This window comes from Erythrolamprus reginae, chromosome Z, assembly GCF_031021105.1.
Source record: "Erythrolamprus reginae isolate rEryReg1 chromosome Z, rEryReg1.hap1, whole genome shotgun sequence".
In the NCBI taxonomy this organism is placed as follows: Eukaryota; Metazoa; Chordata; class Lepidosauria; order Squamata; family Dipsadidae; genus Erythrolamprus; species Erythrolamprus reginae.
In genome coordinates this window covers 48,175,855-48,196,963 of record NC_091963.1, presented here as the reverse complement: position 1 = coordinate 48,196,963, position 21,109 = coordinate 48,175,855, and the positions used below count along the sequence as shown (strand labels likewise).

At 39.3% G+C, this 21,109-nt stretch overlaps 1 protein-coding gene across 7 annotated transcripts in view; it reads left to right on the top strand.

The window, feature by feature from the left end:
• The window catches only part of ANKRD28 (ankyrin repeat domain 28), a 120,060-nt gene that overhangs the window by 28,138 nt on the left and 70,813 nt on the right, over positions 1-21,109 (top strand). For 3 of the 7 annotated variants that reach the window (XM_070727726.1, XM_070727723.1, XM_070727719.1), the window contains exons 1-4: positions 7,931-8,047; positions 8,985-9,068; positions 16,729-16,807; positions 19,908-19,978. In XM_070727726.1, the coding sequence (XP_070583827.1) occupies positions 7,931-8,047; positions 8,985-9,068; positions 16,729-16,807; positions 19,908-19,978 (351 nt within the window). Of the gene's footprint in view, positions 1-7,930; positions 8,048-8,485; positions 8,501-8,984; positions 9,069-16,728; positions 16,808-19,907; positions 19,979-21,109 lie in introns of those variants that run through there. The other 4 variants (XM_070727725.1, XM_070727722.1, XM_070727720.1 and 1 more) reach the window with 3 other exon arrangements.

The following is a 21,109-nucleotide window of genomic DNA, read 5'->3' as shown; positions in this document are numbered from 1 at the left end:
CTATAAATGTTATATATACTAGCTCATTTATTAATATATATTACTTTAAAAAAAACTTGTTCTGAGTCATTGCTAATGTGAGTCATTGCTGAACATTTTAAATTGTTGTAATGACTATGTTTTCCCATGCTTCAGAATAATGTTATTTTCCACTCTTTCCAAATAGTTTTAGTAGTGGGTATTCCTGAAATATATATAAGGTATTGGTAACAATTTCCAAGTAGTCATACTGATACACTCAAGGGATTTTTTTTTTGGGGGGGGGGGTGTCAAGTAGCCATAATTGATCTAGATAAACATTTTGTAACCCTAGCAACGTATTTTAACCATAAAGATGTGTTCCTGATTTTCTTTCCCTACCACCAAGCTAGAGGAATTTGCTGAAATGTATGTATTTAAATGGGAGACATTTTAGAGGTTTATTTTTTCCTCAGCTATACAGCATTGGGAGGAACTGATGAATGCAAATTAAATTCTGGAATTTTTTGGCCCCTGAACTATATATTGGGTAGATTAGTGTATAGTATATATAAGTGTATTAGCATAGATTAGTGTACTAGTATATATAAGAGTGAATGGATAAAGAACGCACAGCTTTAAAATTCAAAATGGGACTAAGCAGGGCTGTCCACTATCTGCAATGTCATTTGTAATGGCAATAGAGATGCTAGTCAACACAATAAGACAGGATAATAATTGGGAAGGATATAAAATTGGAGAATTAGAAATAAAATTAAACTTATTTGCAGTTGATGCAAGTATATTGACTCAGACTCCAATAGAAATGATTAAAGGAGTAAAGAGTATATTACAAGAATTTAAACAGCAATCGGGGTTATCAGTTAATATGGTAAAATCAGAGATTATATGTTTAAATACAGGTCCAAGAGAACAGATACAAATTAGGAATGAGTCTGGATTGAAATATTTGGGAGTATGGTTATTAAGGAATCCGGAGAAAACAGTTGAGGTTAATTACAGACAGATATGGAGGAAAATGATAAAACAGATGAAAAGTTGGAAAGAGAAAGGATTAAGAAAAATGGCAAAAGTAAGGGCATTAAAAATGATAATTCCAAAAATAATGTATCTGTTTCAGGTGTTTTATCTTGGGCAAAATTAAAGAAATGGGACAGAAGGTTAAATTATGGGGTAGAAGAAGATAAAAAGCCAAGAATAATGAATAATAAATAAATAAATAAAAAACAATGAATGAATGAATGAATGAATGAATGAATGAATGAATGAATGAATGAATGAAGAATAAAGAAAGATGGAGGATGGGGCAGCCCTATCTTAGAATTGTTTAGAGTTCAAAATTGAAAGACATGGAGCTGCAAATATCTGAAAATAAATGGCTTAAATTGGAAAAAGAGTTTAATGTGATAAGAAATAGAGCGTTAATATTTACAACGTGGAATAAAAGTGATTTAGATAAATTAATAGGCCCTTTGAAGGGGACCTTAGATGTTTGAAAAAAGTGGCAGGGGAAATTAGGATTAAATAGATCAAAGCAGTCAAAATTGTATGTCATAAATAGAGACAATGAAACAAACCTAAACAAGGTAATAGGTGAGTTGAAGGGCAGCTTCAATATAAATAGGATAAATAGGATATAACAGTTATATGAGAACAATGGAAGAGTTAGCAGAAACCAAATAGAATTAAGACCCCGATGTGTGCATGTATATTTTTTTTCTATCAGTATGTTTTAGAAGCTTAATGCAAGAAATAGAAATAATTAGTTATTGAAATATCTTTATACTTTAAATATTAAATCAGTATTTAGTAGAACTTGTATCATAATTGTAAGTGATTAAGCTGAGCACTTAGTGGTTTCTAAATATGTGTAATATCCAGAATGCCTGAGCCATCAACACATTTAAAAAGTGAGTAATGTTCTGGTTTACCTGTGATATTTATTTATTTATATTATTTATACAGCCACTCATCTAACACAGTCGGCATGCCGATTAAAAACAGGAAAATCAGAACATGCTGGTATTTGCTGAGAAGGGACATGTAAGCTTGAATTATATTTAGAAATTGAAGGTGAATTGTATTGATTCATTTTTCACACAGGGGGGAGACAGCAGTCAGCGTGGGTTGACCCCGTCCGTCAACCAAACAAGACTGAACCCATATTATAAAAGCTTCCAGTCTTTCAACCACTCTGCTGTTTTGCTCATTCTTCAACAAGGCAGGACGTGTGATTCAACCTTGCTGATACTGCTATCTTCTCTCTTTCCTTTCTTGCCAATTTGTCAGACGTCTGTATTTCAGATTTTTTTTTTAAAAAAGCCCTTTCTTCCTCCCTTTTAGCTGCTGCCTTAGCTAAAGGCAATCTGGAGGCGAGGGAAGGCTCATCCTTCCGTGCTAGCCTGCCCCCGGGACTTAATGGCGCCAGGCGGGATGTGCGTGGGTGATCCGCAAGTGCCGAAAAATTACTGGGCGCTGAGGGCCTTTGCCCAAAATAAACCGCTCCGACAATTTTGCAAACGGAGGGAAGGCTAAAGTCTGGGGGATAATCAAGGGAAGCTTGCTAACAGTCCCACACCACAGGAGGAAAAAAAGCCCTTTTTGGAACAATTTTTAGCTTGCCGGTAAACCTCCTGGCCGATTAGATTTAAGGAAAACTACAATCCGGCAGCAGCGCGAGCAGGGCATTTTAGAAAAAAACATTGATGCCAAATTCAAGGCCCTTTCTCCCTGGCTAGGCCTCCAAACCAGTGTGCCTTGGTTTACTTTGTTTAAGGTTAGCGAGGTCTGCCCCTCTGCACTCCCTGGCATGAACTCTGGTATCGACCAGATTGACTGTGAGTTGCAGACGCTCCTGGGCCTAGGAGCACGGCCCCCTTCCTCTTGGGAATGTTGCCCTAGAAGCTTCTCCCACCAAATTTTGGCTCAAGTCTTATCCCTGTAGTTTGTTTCCCAAGAGAGGCACATCTAAAGGCCCCAAAGAGGTTAGGCCTACTGGCGATGAAATTGATAATATCCTCCAGGCCTCTTCCTCCTCTTCCTCAGGGGCCCCTACAATGGCTAGACCCACCAGGGCTGAGAAGAGAAGGGACCAAGCTCTGCAGAGAATACATGAAAAATCGGCTAAACGTTTAAAGGTGCAGGCCCAAGTGCACATTAGCCCCCCAGAGGCTTCTAACCTGCTTCCCTCTGTGGTCCCTGTGCTTTCTCTGGATGAGCCAAACCTAAACAGACCCTAACCTAACTTATGGGGCTTAGGTCTAGAGGAGCCAGACATTATGGAAGATCCCCCCGAGCCAGATCCATTCCAGGCCTTCAGGGAATCTCTATCTCTACCTGCTACCATTACTAACCTGCCTCCAGAGTTTCAATCTATGTTTTCTTCCTTATCTAAAGCCATTGATTCCAAGCTCTCTGCTATCAATGTGCCTTCTCACTCTCGTCCCCTTCCACGCGCCCCTCGGCTCGTGAGTTCTCTCTCATCCTACAGAATTCCAATTAATGAGGATTCGGATCCTTCTCAGGATGAGAACGACGATATGGACATAGAGGATAAAGATGACCTGTTCCATTGCCTGTCAGAAGATGAGGAATCTCAAATCAAAATTCCAACCCTGGCTGCGATTTTTTTCCATCTCAGCTCTTCAAATGTCTTCTATTCAAGGCAAGAGTTTCCACAGGCTTAGCCGGGCAAGATAAACAATCTGTTCCTTCCACAGATCCTCCTGAAGAAAATCTACCATACTTCATGGAGGAACAGGAGGACAATGAGGTCATCCCAATGCCCAAATTATTTAAAGATGCTCTGCTTAAGTAGTGGGACCACCCAGCCTTTGGCTTCAATCCCCCAACTAAAAGACAAGAAACTATATAAGCTTTCTCCATCTTATGAAGACCTTCTTGTCTGTCCTAAAGCTGATGAACCGGTAAAGACTATACATTCTGCGGCTGCTATGCCTGGTGAAGCAGAGGAGGTATTAAAACCCGAAGACAAGCGCTTAGAGCAAATGCTCAAAAGATGTTTCTTCGCGGATACCTGGGCTATTAAGAGTGCAGCAGCAGCATTTTTATTTTCTAGAGCTATGCTTTTATGGCTTCAACAGCTCCAGCAGCATATTCCCCCTGATGATCTAAGGGACCAACAGGACTTCAATAAAGTTTTTGCAGCGACCCAATATGTAGTTGATGGGCTTTAAGATTTTTTTGCCTCTTCTTCTGAACTATTTTCACCTTATGAACCCGATTGTGTCCTTCCTCATTAAAGGCTTTCATCTAGGTCTCTCAGCCAACACTACACGGCGGCACCAAGCAGCCTTATCCTCAGTCTTGGCTGGACCCCGAAGACAACCACTACATAGTTTCCCTGAAATACAAAAGCTGTTATGAGGTCTCTCAAACCTCAGGCCTCCCACTGTCCATAGATCCTGGGACTTACCTCCAGTACTGCACTCTCTTACTCAGGCACCATACGAACCGCTAAGTTCTGCTTCCTTCAGACACTTGTCGTACAAGGTAGCCTATCTGGTGGCAATCACCTCTGCCAGACGCATTTCTGAGCTAGCAGCTCTTTCCATTCGCCAGGACTTATAAGTAGTCCTTCGATTGAACCCCACTTTCTATCAAAGGTCAGTTCCATGTTCCACAGATCCCAGGACATTGTATTGCCTTCCTTCTGCTCAAACCAAAACCACCATGTCAGATGGCACACTTTGGATCTCACTAGAGCTCTGCGGATTTATATCTAACGAACCAGCCTTATTCATAGCCTTCCACCTCAAGTCTCTGGGGGCCAAGGTCTCATCTACTGTATTAGGCCGTTGGATCCGAGGGACAATCTCCAAAGCTTACGAGTCAGCATCCCTCAATGTTCCGCGAGGCATCACAGCACACTCTACAAGAAGTGCAGCTACAACAGCAGCTTAGACAATTCAAGCCCCTTTGGAAGAAGTCTGCAAGGCGGTCACATGGGCCTCTCCCAACTCATTCATAAGGCACTGTAAAATCAACTCTTGCGCTTCAGCGGATGCTGCCTTCGGCAGAAGAGTCCTGCAATTCGTTATCTCTCATGATAGCCAACTAATCCCTCCCTAGGGACACATCTATTGGGTATGTCCCACGTGACTGCTGGACCCGTTCTTTCAGTACGGAGAATAGGCCTCTTTTCGTACGTTGAGCAGGTACAGCAGTCACTTCCCTCCCTATGTACTTCTGACTATGGTTGTGCCTTTTGTCCTTCTTATCTATGAGAGTAGAGCACTGTTTGAGTCCCACTTTTCGAGCCTAAATCTACGGATTTGCAAATTCTGGGGAATGGGTGGATCCAGCAATCTTTTTAAAGACAGGCTCAGTCCTATGCGGATTGGACAGCGAGCAACCCACGGGACTGCTGTACCCACTCAGCATACGAGAAGAGGCATTCAGGTAAGCAATCAATGCCTATTTCCTGTATAGCTCAAGAAATTCCAATTACACATGGATTTTTTTTGGTTTTATTTTGCTAATTCCTTTCTTTATTTTGATTTATGAACATTCCAACCCAATCTCATAAATGTTTGATTATCTAACAATATTTTTAAAGGGATACTTTGGGGTACAAAGTATTAGTTTGAATGATTGAAATTGGAAATTCTAGGCTGTAGCACTACAGACTCACTGGAGAAGAGCCTAATGCTGGGAAAGATTGAGGGCAAAAGAAGAAAGACGACAGAGAATAAGGTGGTGGGATGGAGTCACTGAAGCAATTAGTGTGAGCTTAAATGGACTCTGGGGAATGGTGGAGGACAGGAAGGCCTGGAGGAATGTTGTTCACGGAGTCATGATAGGTCGGGCACACCTTCACAACTAAACAGCAACAAGTCTGTAGCAAAATAACTACCGTAATTAGGATTGTGAATCCTGGTCGTAGCAAACATTGCAGCAGACTACTCTATTTTGAAATTAATGACAATTTTTAATTTCAGTGGAAAGGGAGAAAAGGTAATATGACCAGAGTCATTACTTCCAAAGTTGACATCTATGTTTTCTTTCAGTAAAGGATAGAAATCTATTATTAGAATTATTTAATAAGCATCAACGTGTTTTATAATTAATCTGTTTCTAGTGCTTTGAGCACAGTATATCTGTTTTGAATGATATCAATCATTCAGATCAATGCTACCATTGAACACATTGAAACTAAAATATAAATTCAGTGTAATGGATTATTTTCCTACCATTTTCCTACCATTTATAAGAATATTAAAATTGCAGCTTACATGGCGGTAATGGATTGCCTCTTTAGAAGCTTTTTCAATGTTAGTTTTTGTAACTAAAGCTGTCAGAAACATTTCATGCTCATAGTGGGTTAATAGGACTGCTCTAAAAATAGAGTAACAGATGAAAGTAGTTAGGGGTTTGGAATTGTTTGTTTCCCTATATTGTTACTCAGCTGTGCCAGTGTACTAGCCTTTCTGTGGCTTTTAGTGGAAAATGTTAAAAGTACCAACATAATTTTTATGTTAGAACTGAATTAGTCATACATAATTGGCATGGATACTCTGTGAGAACTGCCCAAAAGCTCTTTCTTCTCTCTGCACAGGAAGTTGCATCCAGAGCAGTAACTCAGTTCTTTGGTAAGTGTAACATGTGAGCATTACTAGGCATTTCATATTGCGGTTCTGCAGCCTGCTGTTTAGATGATCGCTTGATTGGAATACTGCTGTGGGTGCAACTTTATGTTCTATTAGTGTCTTTTATAATTATCTTTTTAAGACACTATACCTGCAATAATATCTACTGCATCAAACATCATAAATTAATAGCAGCTTTTGGATTCAGCATTTAATCTGAAGCAACCTCTAAGGTGACATCGGCATAGATCTTTGAATAAAGAAGTTGACTGAAATATATGTGGGACCGGATTTTTCCCCTCCTTACTGCCTCCCGCTCTTTTTTTTTCTTTTTTCTTTTGATTCAATGAAGCTATAAGAACTCTCTCTATTCACGGTGATGAAAAGAAGCATTGGAGTGATGAACTACATTGGAGTGATGAGAGAAAAGTCGAAAGCAATAATTCCATTGCTTATGCTTTAGTATTTTCCTAAAGTGCTTGTACTTGCTGTTTTTATGCATTCTTGGACCAGCTAGAGCAGTGGGGTGATGGTTAACAACAAATGTACTGCATTGCTTTCTGCCTGATAGGGTGAAGCATTCTTTGTTACTGTATGTTAGAGAATCTGGGTTGAACAAAGAGTATTATCATTATTATTTGCATTTCATTGTCCTTATTGTCTGAATTGTTATGTGAAGGTACTGTAACCTAACTATATTTCAGGAATTTTAAAATTATTAATCTTGAAGATCTGGTTTTGAGTAACTACAGAACAATAATTTTTACTTGTGAATTTTAGATGTGAAGATTAAAATTTTGTTAATTAAAATGAATTATGAATAGAAGCACTTGATTAGTCATGTGTGCTTTTTCTGGTAGAAATCTGACTACTTTTAACTGGAAACTGATCTTGCCGGACTGGGGAAGGCTGTGATTATCTCTGCCAGAGCAATTGTCTTTTTCTGCATAGAATGGTGTTATGTTGTCTATAACAACGAGCATACTGTTTAGAAAAAACTTCTGTAGAAATTAAACAAAAGCAATGTATTTTGTATAAGATATACAATATATATATATTGTTGTAGTTCATATTTTAATATTGTTTGAATGAAGATCAATACTGAATAAGAATTCAGTAGGAATAAATTTTTTATTTATGAAATATTTATTGAAAACTTCATTAGAAAATACTTTCTTAAATGAATTGGCAATTAGTAAACATTAGTTGCATGAGTTAAAAATTTGAAACCACGGGAGTCGTTTTTGTAACTTGGGTTAGAAGAAAAGAACTTTTATGTTCTGTGTGTTTTCACTACAACAAGGCAATTGCAAATTTAAGTTGCTGTCTTTTTTAATGATCAAATGAGTCGAGTGTGTATTGTTGTTTTGGAGGAGGTGGAAGATGATTCTCCCACATTTATTTCCAAACTGCCACAGGAAAATCTATCTCTACATCCTTCAGCTTCAGAATATGGCATGGTAAGGGATTTCTCTTATATGTGCCTTATTATAATTTTGGTTCAAATCAACTTAATATAAATATTTTTGCATATAAAAATTTGTCGAAATATAGAATTTAATCAAAATTCTATATATACTGCCTAATTCCTATTTTATGGAAATCTGTGTTTTCTAACTTTCTAAAGAGGATTATTGCCGCCTTTTTCTTTAGAAATAAAAAGAGAAAATGCTTAATGGGTCAGTATCATCTGCTAGTTCAATGGATTCCAATTGGATGAGAATTCTTTTTTGAGAACTCGTGTTATGCTCTGTTCTTAAATATGTAAACATAGATCCTATAGTTTTAAAGTACTTAATCTTGTAATAGAAGCTAAGGTTTTATTAAGATTTATATTGATTCATTTCACTGTGGCATATGTGCACTGTTTTGTGATGAAGATAAAACATGTACAATAGATATTTTTGAGATATGTAATAATTGTCATGAGATAATTTAGATATTTTGTACTTATTTGCTTATTATAATAAACTATGTAATCTTTCCTGTATTTTCTATTGGCAAATTTTGTAATGCTGATAGAACACATTCAGTAGGTATTTTTCAAAATATGTAATGATATCATCAAATGATTTGCTTATCACAATAACTTCATAAACTTTCCTGTATTTTCTGTTGGTAAGTGAATGTGTTATTGCATTTTTTTAAAGTAATGTGGTAAGGATATCTATCCTTTTTTTTCTGTGGCAATATGTAATGTATATTCCATAATACAGTATATTTTTGTTTTGTTTTGAAAATAGTTCAGTTATTTAAGCAGGACATTTTTTAAATGATAGATTTTATAACCTTTTAGGATAACTTTCTAAATGTTTTTAGCTATTCATGATATAATACAGAATTACATTTGAACACCTGCCTTAAAATTAAAATATATTGTTATTCTTTATATTTCAGCCACCACTTGTCCAAGCTATATTTAATGGAGATCCTGATGAAGTTCGTGCACTAATTTTTAAAAAAGAAGATGTTAATTTTCAGGTAAGCAGATTTGTTTTCTCTTTACAGTGCATTCTCGTTTTTAGGATGCTATTTAATCTTAATAAGTTCAATTCATGCAAATAAAACTTGCATGGAAAACACACAGAGAAAACACTTTCTCTGGCAGATTTTAGTCTTAAACAAATTTTTCATACTTTAAAATCATATTTTTAAAGATCCCATCATCATTGGCAAATTGCAAGAAAGACAATTGTTATGACAAATGTCATTTTGACCCGGTATTTAGTCATATGATTTATTTGTGTTTATTCTCTATATTGATACTCCACTATCAAAAAAATTCTGAATACCATAATTTTTGGAGTATAAGACGCACCGAAGTATAAAATGCACCTTAGTTTTGGGGAAGGAAAATAAGGAAAAGAATCTGCTTACCAGGTATTCATCTGGCTAGTATCCTTAGTTTGGTTAGCTTCAGCACGTTATTTTATCCCCTAATTAAGGGCTTAAAAAAACTTTATTCTGAGAGAATAACAATGACAGAGCTTGCAAGTCAGTAAGAACATCATTAGCATCTGGAAAGAAACAGTTGGAGCAAGTAGAGCAATGGAAAAAAACCTGCAAAGACTTAGAGCTTAGAAAACATTCTTCTTCGCAGAAAGTAACAATGAAAAAGCTTGCAAGCTGTTAAGAGCAGTGAACATTGTTAGCACCTGGTTAGGGCTGAAAAGAAACATTCGGAGCAAGTAAAGCAATGAAAAAAAAATCCTACAAAGACAGGGGTTGGAAAACATTCCTCACAGAGAGTAACAATGAAAGAGCTTGCAAGCGGGTAAGAGCTGGGAACATCATTAGCACCTAGTTAGGGCTGGAAAGAAACCTTTGGAGCAAGTTAGACCAATGGGGAAAATACCTGCAAGGTTTTTTGGGCTTGGAAAACATTCTTCACCGAGAGTAATAATGAAAGAGCTTAGGAACATTAATAGCACCTGGTTAGGGCTGGAAAGAAATTAATAGCACCTGGTTAGGGCAAGTAAAGCAATGAAAAAAAAACCCCTACAAAGACAGGGTTTGGAAAACATTCTTGGCAGAGGGTAACAATGTTCCCAAATTCTTCCATTGTTACTCTCGGTGAAGAATGTTTTCCAGGCCCAAAAAGCCTTGCAAGCTCGTAAAAGCTGGGAACATTGTTAGCACCTGGTTAAGGATGGAAACAAACATTTGGAGCAAATATAGAATGAAACAAAAAATCAAAGACAGGGTTTGGAAAACATTATTTGCTGGGAGTAAAAATGAAACAGCTTGCAAGCGGTGAGAGCTGGGTGTTAGCACTTGGAAAGAAACTTATTCAGAGCAAGTTAGAGCAATGAAAAAAACCCTGCAAAGACTTAGGGCTTGGAAAACATTTTTCACAGAGATAAACAATGAATGAGCCTGCAAAGTAAGAGCTGGGAAGATCATTAGCAACTAGTTAGGGCTTGGGGAGAAAAGAAAACCAACTACATTCGGAGTATAAGACGCACCCAAATTATCAGCCTCTTTTAGGGAGGAAAAAGGTGCATCTACATTATGTTATTCAGGAATTTAATACAATTGGAATTCATTTTCTTTCATGAATGCAAGACGGCTTCTTAATACCATTTGATATACTATGAATACCAGAGCTTACTAATCATCTTATTACTAGTATGAGTAGGTTTTCATTTGTAATTGGCTTTATTAGAGAAAAAAAATCCAATAAAATGTTAAAGTGTTGCATACTTTTTTCAGTGTTTTATTATAAATATTATTCCATTAGTGTAAAAAATTACATGGGGCCCAAGTACCTCAAAATAAATAAATATTTTTATAACAAAGTCATTCAATTAAAATTACTGATTTAATAGTTTCCTTTTGTGATTTCTAAAAAAATTGGAGGAATCTAAAAGAGTTTTTAGCAGTTGGGAACTTACTGGGTCTTGGACTTGTGCCATTGTTCATGTAATACAGTGGTACCTCTACTTAAGAACCAGGTTCTTAAATAGAAATGTTCTTAAGTAGAAGCGATTTTTCCCATAGGAATCAATGTAAAAGCAAATAATGTGTGCAAACCCATTAGGAAAAAAATAAAAGCTTGGAATTTGGGTGGGAGGAGGAGGAAGAAGAGGAGGAGGAGAACAGTCGCTGCCGAAGGAAGGTGAGGTGAGGAGAATCAAAAAAATCCAAAACTTTAAGGCTTAAAAAAAAAAAGAGGGACTCTGAGGTGGTGAGGAGGAGCACGCGCCTCCAATACACATGGTGCGAGGCTGCCTCCCATACACTGGCTGCTGCTGCTGCTACCTGCTGCCTCTTCCTTCCCATGCTGAAGGACTCGCTTTGTAGCCGTTGCCTTTCCTTCGCTGTGGTGACTCCTCAGCTGCCCAGAACAAAGGGAGTGTTTCTTTTCTCTGGGCACTGGCAGAGGTTTATTCCCTGTCCAAGCACCCAGAGAAAGAAAAATGCTTTGTTCGCTCTGGACTGCCAAAGCCTCCTTAAGCACCACCAAAAGGCTCCTCTAGCAGCCCAGATGGCTGGGATTAAAGGGGGAATGGCAGGAAACTGGATGGGCCTTCATGCCGCTCTCAAATTTCCTTGAAAATTTTTCTAGGCTCGGGTTCTTAAGGAGAAAATGGTTCTTAAGTAGAGGCAAAAAATCTTGAACACCTGGTTCTTATCTAGAAAAGTTCTTAAGCAGAGGCGTTCTTAAGTAGAGGTATCACTGTATAATCTAACCCTCTTTCTGCATATTCCATTCCTTCTTCCTTCCTCTGTCACTTTACACAGATAGAGCACATATATTAGACTGTTTTGGATTTTTTGCACTATTTATGTCATTGGCTACATGAAAACAGGGTATGGAAGGGTGAATTATAGTTAGCATGAATGGCAATATTATTCTTATATATATACAGTTATATTTTCTCAGAATATCTTTGGAAATGGTGTATAATATCTATAACTTTACTTTCCTAATTAAGAATAAGCTGTTAAATTATGTACTAGTAAAAAAGCATCTATCTATTAGTTTGGCACACTGTGAGAAATATATTTTATGTACTAATAAGAAACAGCAATAGCAGTTTAACTGTCTCTTTATGATATTTGAATTTGTAACATATAAATTCTTAATGACCACATAGATAAATTTTCTCATGACAACCTGTTCCTAATCTGTTCATTTGCTTAAAAAATCATTTATCAAATGGAATTTCCTGAATAAATGAAGTAAACATATCTTTTATTGATTTATATGTCATTAAGAGCCAGGGTGGTGCAGCAGGTAGAGTGCTGTACTGCAGGCCACTGAAGCTGACTGTAGATCTGCAGGTCAGTGGTTCAAATCTTATCACTGGCTCAAGGTTGACTCAGCCTTCCATCCTTCCGAGCTGGGTAAAATGAGGACCCAGATTGTGGGGGCAATATTCTGGCTCTGTTAAAATGTGCTATTGCTAACATGTTGTAAGCCAATAGGTAGGTAGGTAGGTAGGTAGGTAGGTAGGTAGGTAGGTAGATAGATAGATAGATAGATAGATAGATAGATAGATAGATAGTATTTTGTTGGTATGAAGCAACAAAAGGGGCATCTAGAGCACTCGAGGAAGATCAAGAGTGAAGTCAAATGAGCATAGGTATGAGGACTTAACCTCGTGGTGATAGTGGAAGAAGCATACTTTTTATTTCTCCACTTTTATTGCATCTTCAGATTGCTGTCAGTAGCCCTGTTTCAGGTGACCAGGGAGCTCCTGCAAGGCCATTTTAAGGATTACTCTTAGCGTCTGCCAGACACAATCACCTGACTTGTTAGAGTCATATTCTGGCCAGGCAGATCCTTTTGAACAGGTGTCAACAACCTTAAAAACTTAAAGAACCATTTGGAACCATTTCCAAGAGAAAACAAAACACCCGGAGTCACAAAACCTGGGTGGGCCCGGCCAACTCAATGTCATTCACTCCACTGAATCACATGATTTCCTAACCACATCTGCCCATGTTTTCTGGCTGTTTTCTTTTCTATGGGAAATATATATATATATATATATATATATATATATATATATATATATCTTTTCTCTCTTTTTTCCTCTCCCATCTCTCTCTCTCCCTCCTTCTCATCTCTTTGTCACTCCCTCTCCCAATCTCTCTCTCTCTCTCCCCTTCCCCCCACCGATTTCTCTTTTTCTCTCCTTCTCTTCATCTCCCCCTTCCTCCTCCCTCATCTCTCTTCCCCCCCCCTCTCTTTCTGCTGAGGAATGATTGCCACAGCAGAGGTTTCCTTTTGGGCAACCCTCCTTCCCCTCCTGCAATTCCCTGGCTGGCTGTGGCATACGCAGGAGACCCTCCTCAAGTGAGCACCAAAGCACAGCAAAGATGCACACAGGACGACTGGCCACCTGTTTAACAAGATACAAAAGGATATGGCTTCTCTCCTGTCCTAAGGACCCAGCCATCATCTTGCCCTGTCCCCCATCCCAGCTCTTCGGCCGAACGGGGAAGGCGTAAGCTGTATCCCGAAGCTGCAGAAAGTAAAGGCTGCCTTATGTGGAAATGTGTGAAAGCAGGTACAAAGCCCTTTGCTCCTGCACTAAGGCTCCGGTCATTTATTTATTTATTAGATTTGTATGCCGCCCCTCTCCGTAGACTCAGGGCAGCATACAAAGTCATCACCTTACTGTGCCCCACTACCATAAGAGAAGGGGTAGAGGGATCACCAGAGCCTTAGTGCAGGAGTGAAGGGCCCTGTACCTGCCTTTCTGCCACATTTGCTGGTAAGGCAGCCTTCGCTTCCTACCACTTTGGGCTGGAGCTTACATTCTCTCCACTCGGCCAAAGAACCCTGTGTGGGGGCGGGGAAGGAAGGCGGACATGACAATGTGCTGGTTGCATTCTTAGGGCAGGAGAAAAGCAGTGTCCAAAGATCCTCCTTACGTAAGCAGCTGGCCACCCTCTGCACACGCCTCTGCTCTGATTCAGTGCTTGCTTGAGGGTATCTCTATGCATGCACATCTTCATGGCCCCACCACTGCCAGCCAGGGAATCGTGAGAGGGGGAGGAAGATCACCCAAAGGGAAGTATCTGCCGGGGGTGGCGATCATTCCTCAACCAGTGAATCAGCCCTTGCTGTTTCTTCATTCTGATCACCCTTACCTGAGAAGGGGAAGGCGAGGCCAGCCACTGTTGGGACAGGGAGCCACAGTAGGTGGGAGTTGCGGGTTGCCAACCCCTGCTTCAGAAGTAACTGAAACAAGTCTGAGCTCTATTATCTGGAAAGATTTTAAAGCAATTGATCCCGAGGAAGTGGGCAAGGTTTTCATGGATGTGAACTTGGTCAAAATTATTCTAGACCGTTTTCCCTCCTCAGTTATAGCCTCCCAGGAGGTGGCATGTATATGGGACCAAGCAATGGTTAATGCTTCTTTGTGGAAAAAGATAGTTCTGCCTGCCTTGAAGAAGGCAGTTGTGTGCTTGTTTTCAAAAGCTGTCAGTGTAACCAGCCATGTTATAATGTGGGCTCAGACTGTGGTATAGCAGGAGATCATGAATTCAAGTCATTTAATTGGTTGACATCTGATTTGTTTTGGGGCTGTCCTTCTCTCAGCCCAATTCACCTCATAGTATTGTGAGAAAAATATGAGGAGGAAGGTGTGTTGGATATATTTTCTACCTTGAGTAATTCATAAAAATAATAAAGTGGTACAAATAAATATATAAAAATAAAACATTACTGAAGCAGCATTGATTGTATCTGCTCATAAACTTTGGAGGGCTCAGAAATGGTACAACTTTTCTGCTGGGTCTCTTGATGACTTTTAAAACAATTGATCCTGGGATCCTTCTGGACTGCAACTATATTGTGTGGGCGACACCATTTTATGGCGATTCTTCTTTCCTTGAGACCAGTTCCAGTTGATGTTGATGGATAAGGAGAGGTAGAGCCTGAGATTCACGTAGCATGTAATACCCGAATGCTCAGGTCTCTCCTCACCCCCCCACCGCCCCCTACATGAAATCATTGGGTAAAGTTATCAGATGGCAGAGGGTACGAGGTCATCAATCTGTTGATGATATTGAGCTTTATGTCTCTATACCTGATTGGGCACATGATGCTGTTCCAGTGCTATAAAAGTACAGTGGTACCTTGTCTTATGAACTTAATTTGTTCTGTGACAAGGTTCGTAAGTAGAAAAGTTTGTAAGATGAAACAATGTTTCCCATAGGAATCAATGTAAAAGTGAATAATGCGTGCAAACCCATTAGGAAAATTCAAAACATTAAGTCTTGCCCAGCAGATTTTTCCCTGCCTCTCAATGATCCCTCCAATGCCCCAACCTGAACTTTAGCTTGTCTTAGGAGGGCGGGCATGTTGGCAGAGGATGGGGCATTATTGGCCAAGGGTGGGAGGGTGACCGGTGAGGCGGGCCGGCAGGAAGGAAGGTGGAGTCTCTGGACTCTCCAGTCCATCCAGGAGCTGAAAGTTCCGCCCTTCCCCACACCCGGCTTTGTCCCCTCGTGGGCTTCTGGCAGGAGGGGGCAGCGGGCGATAGATGGCCAGTGCTCCCACGGACACATTTTGGCAGCGAGATAGGGGAAATCCCCTCTCGCCCACCGCTTCCTCGGCTCACCTCCAAGCGGAGGAAGTAATGGGCAAGAGGGGAAAGTGGCAGTGAAATGGGGTGGCTGCGGAAAGCTTCTTGGACGCGTCGGTCTCTCTCCTCTCCGACACCTTTGTGCTTTGCCGTGATTGTAGCAGAAGGGATAAGGGGTGGAGACCCTGTATGGCAAAGCCTGGCTCCAGCTCCCTTGCAAACATCAGAGCCTGCAAATTTAAAAGTGCTTGTTTTTGCTGCTGCTCATAGCAGCAGCAGCACCGAGAGAGAAGTGAGAGTTCATAAGACGAAAATGGTTCATGAGAAGCGGCAAAAAAATCTTGAACACCTGATTCGTATCTTGAAAAATTCGTATGAAGAGGCGTTCGTAAGACGAGGTACCACTGTATCTGGATGCTGCATTGACTTTGACTCAACCCTGCAAAGGTAGTGTCTTTTGGTCTCTTTGACACTGAAAAATGTTGTATTCACCTGGATCATGCCTTGTTTTTGTTAGATTATTTTATTTACCATTCTATGGTTATGCTCTGCTGTTATGAATCACCCAGTATTGTTTAAGATGGGCAATCTCCAAATCTTTTAAATATAAATAAAATAAATAAATACTTTATTAGAATAAAAATAAGTTTCAGTTCACTGAACAAAATATCACTGCAGATATTTAGAAGATTACTAGTATAATTATTCCTACCATTACTTCATTCATTTTATTTTTAGAGTGAGGACATTTATTTAAGTTTTTAAAGTTATAATTCATCTACACAATAGCAAGTAAAATTTAGCAAATTCGAATTATTTAAACAGTGCTGTTTTGTTTTTTACAAAACATTTAACAAAAAAAATTATGTATTTATATACATATCTGTATGAATTTTAATATATATTTTCTCTTGTATAATTTTGGCTTACATTGGTTTTATTGTTTTATTTTATAGTTTCAGTTTTAATATAGTAATTAATTTTTTAAAAATCTGAAAGCAAATACTGTATATAATTTTTAATTCCAGAATTTTAAATTGTAAATAGTTTTATGAGTGAGGTTACTAAAGTTTAATATTTTTCTTCTCTTAATAAAGGATAATGAACAGCGAACCCCTTTACATGCTGCTGCATATTTTGGAGATGCAGAAATTATTGAGTTGCTTATTTTATCTGGTATGAAGCTTTTTGTTTATATGGGGAAAACTCTTCATATGGAAAATCTTTTTTAAAAAATGTAGTAAGAAATATTGATACTCTAATTTTTATGTATTAACTGTTTTAATACCAATCAAAGACCACCTTTGTGGACATTCATTTCTAAAGAGATGTAAATGCCAGTATAATACTACATTTCTGGCAATCATATTTTTTCTGTGATTTTTAAAACAATCATAGAGACTATAAAATTAAGCACTAACTTATTAAAACAGTGGTTAAAATAAGTGTTAGGAAGATCTACCTGCTAAATTGTGACATTAACATTTCAATATTTTCTAATATTTTTCTATGAAAATGTAAGGATTCTAAACTCTTTTTGATTGGAGGAATTTGGGATATTGCTAGAATATCCCAAATTTTCTAGATTGGAAAATAATAATTAATAATAATAATTTATTAGATTTGTATGCCGCCCCTTTCCGAAGACTCGTATTAACAAGTTCAGTTGTTTTAATGAATTATAAGCATGCTAAAAGTGGAAGTAATGAAGCTTGCCTGAGTTTCTAACCATTACAGTTCCCCATTGCCATCTAATTATGGGAGCACAACTCCTCCTCAACCCCTTGGGCCTGGAAGCTTCAGTTGTTAAGTATACGGAAGTCTGCCACAGGCCAGAAATCATCACTGACTAGACCCAACAATGTGTAGAGCAGTGTTTCCCAACCTTTTTTGAGCCGCGGCACATTATTCATATTTTCAAAATCCTGGGAAACACTGAACGGGGGGGCGGGGGGGGGGGGCTAAAGAAATGTTTGGACAAAAAAAAATCTCTCTCTTCCTCCCTTTCGCTCTATTTCTCCCTCCCTCTTTCTCTCTCTTCCTTCCTTGCCTTCTTTCTCTCTCCATCCCTTTCTTTCTTCCTCTCTTTTTTGCTCTCTTTCTCTCTCCCTCCTTCCCTCCCTCTATGTCTTTCTCCCTTGCTCTCTCTCTCTTTCTGTCTCTCTTGCTATCTCTCTCTTGCTTTTTTCTCTCTCTCTTGCTCTCTCTCTCTTGCTCTCTCTCTTTCACTGTCTCTTGCTATCTCTCTCTTTCTTTCTCTCTCTCTGCCTCTCTTGCTATCTTCTCTTTCTTTCTCTCTCTTTCTGTCTCTCTTGCTATCTTTCTTTCTCTCTCTCTCTGTCTCTCTTTGTCTCTCTCTCTCTCTTGCTTTCTCTTGCTTTCTCTCTCCCTTTCTCTGTCTCTCTTGCTATGTCTGTCTCTCTCTGCCTCTCTTGCTGTCTCTCTCTCTCTGCCTCTCTTGCTATGTCTTTCTCTCTGCCTCTTGCTATGTCTCTCTCTCTCTCTGTCTCTCTTGCTATGTCTCTCTCTCTCTGTGTCTCTCTTGCTATGTCTCTCTTTCTCTCTTTCTCTATCTCTCTCTCTCTCTGTCTCTCTTGCAGCACGTCAAACTGCCACCGTCGGTGCCTCCACCCTGGAGCTCCCTCTTGCTGCCGCCATCTCCCCGCGACTGCCTGGGGCTGCTGCAGCCAGCACCCTCCTGCTCCCACTGCCAGTGCCCTCCCGCCAGGCCACAAAGGACATTGGTTGCTTCCCCCGCCAGGGAAGCTCCAGCTGGGTGGGGCGCTGCCGGTGCCTCCGCCCTGGAGCTCTTGCCACTGCCATCCCCCGGCTACTATCTGGTGCCGCTGCTGATGGCGCCCTCCTGCTCTCGCTGCCGGTGCCCTCCCGCCGTGCCCCAAAGGACACTTGCCGCCAACGCCAGGGAAGCTCCAGCTGGGCGGGGCGCTGCCGGTGCCGGTACCTCCGACCTGGAGCTCCCACTCGCAACTGTCCCCGGCTACTTCCCGATGCTGCTGTTGCCGGTGCTCTCCTGCTGGGCCCCAAAGAAGGAAGGCAGGAAAAAGGCGCGAAGAATGAAGCTCTCCTTTTTCCCGCCTTCCTTTGGGGCCCAGCAGGAGAGAGCCGGCAACAGCAGCATCGGGCTGTAGCCGGGGGACAGTTGCGAATGGGAGCTCCAGGTCGGAGGTACCGGCACCGGCAGCGCCCCGCCCAGCTGGAGCTTCCCTAGGAGCTTCGTGGCACACTAGTTGGGAAACGCTGGTGTAGAGCTTCACCCTGCCCCACCACATTTGGATAGCCTTAACTGGCTAGACCCAGCACTTCATGGGCCTCTTCTCCCACCATTCCTGGGATACTTTATTTTCTCCCTGCCCCAACATTCCAGAAAGTCTCAGCCACTTAAACCCAGCAGCACAACCCCCCCCCCCCCCCCCCCCAATATTAGCCTGCTTACTTAATTACCATAACCAACAGCCAAAATTCTGGATTCAATTTTGGCTGTAAATCAGGGTCTGTCAGTGTAGCCCAATGAGTCGAATTCTGTATCATAACATCTAAACTATCAGCATAAAAGTATTAAATAAATGATAAGTAAAGCATGTAGAAAAATTGCATGTTATGTAGATTTGCAATTTTGAAAAAAGGTAGAAGTCTCTCTTAGAATAAGAGTATGATGAGGAAATAGATTTATTTATTTTTTCTAAAGATATACTGATCATTTGATTTGAAAACATGCCATTTTATACATCTATCCCATGTTTTAATGTTTTTCTAATAGTAATGCATGCATGCATTCATTTTATTTTTATTTATTTTAATCCAGTTAGCTTTTTTAACTCCTTTCAAAACTTGCCTTGAGAATTTTATCCCTAGGGATATGGCTCAGTTAATAAACTGAAGTTAGTAGTTCTTAAAATTACTATTAATGTACTTTTTAAATAAAACTCTGAGAATTAATATTCCTCTTCCTAGTATTATTTCTCATTAACAAAATATTTTAATGTGGGTGGAAATAAATTTGGACAATTTACTGTTTTTCTTCTAAAAATTTCTTTCTTTTATTCCAAGAATATAGTTTATTGGAAGCTTTGCATCTTCCACTTCTTTCTGTGTAATCCTATAAATGTTACTTGAAAACTAATCTCACTATTCAGTGAATCTTATTTTTAGATAAGATATACAGGATTACGATTTTGAATTCTAATCTGTATTAATTAATATCTTTGTTTTGGACCTTCAGCTGTAGTTTCCTAAATTTATGTGCATCTATTTGCAGGAGCTAGAGTTAATGCCAAAGACAACAAGTGGTTATCTCCTTTACACCGAGCTGTTGCAACACGTAGTGAGGTATGCAAGGTTTTTTTAACCACTTAAATATATTTTATTTCAGAATATTTTTGTATTGTAATCTTCATTCTACAGTACTACTTGAAGAAGGATTGGTATTATTCATACACTGGCATATTTGCAAGCTATACTGCTCAAAATAAAGGAAACACTGAAATAACACATCCTAGATCTGAATGAATGAAATATTCTCATTGAATACTTGGAGTTATATTCTGTTGTTTAAGTGTTCCCTCTATTTTTTTCAGCAGTGTATATAGCAGCCGGGATGGCACAATTGTGCAGCACTGCAAGTTACTTAAGCTAACTGCTAGCTGTAGCTCAGCAGTTCAAATCTCACCACCTGCTCAAGATTGACTCAGCCTTCCATCCTTCCAAGGTGGATAAAATGAGAACCCAGATTGTTGGGAGCAATATGCTCATTCTATAAATCGCTTTCCAGCATAAATGGCTGTAAATAAAGTGGTATATAAGTTTAAATGCTGTTGCTATATGGAATTGATATATAACATCTTCCTGTTATGATGCTGGAAAGTTTATATTAGATATTATACCATTACAGTCATAATTGATTCTTAAAGATGATTTGAATGAGGATTCAATAATGAGGCTACAATGTGGTGGTTAGTTTACATCAGTATTACTTTAATATGTCAAAAGTAGGTTTTTAAAAATAAATATTAATTGGAATAAATGAAAATAAGTAAGTCTTCTCTGTATTAGAGTTGCAATATGAGCCGAGGTGGTGCAGTGGGTAGAGTGCAGTACTGCAGGCCACTAAAGCTGACTGCTAGATCTGCAGGTCAGCGGTTCAAATCTCATCACCGGCTCAAGGTTGACTCAGCCTTCCATCCTTCTTAGGTGGGTAAAATGAGGATCCGGATTGTGTGGGCAATATGCTGGCTCTGTTTAAAAAGTGCTATTGCTAACATGTTATAAACCGCCCTGAGTCTAAAGGAAAGGGTGGCATTAAAAAAATTAGAATGAATGAATGAATAAATATCACTTTCCTCTCGGATTACTACTAATTATAGGTATAAGTTAAAATATTCAGTGGATATAATTCAATAGGAATTGTGAATTTTAAAAGGGCATCACTTCTTCATTGGATTATTTATTTAATAAAAAGAT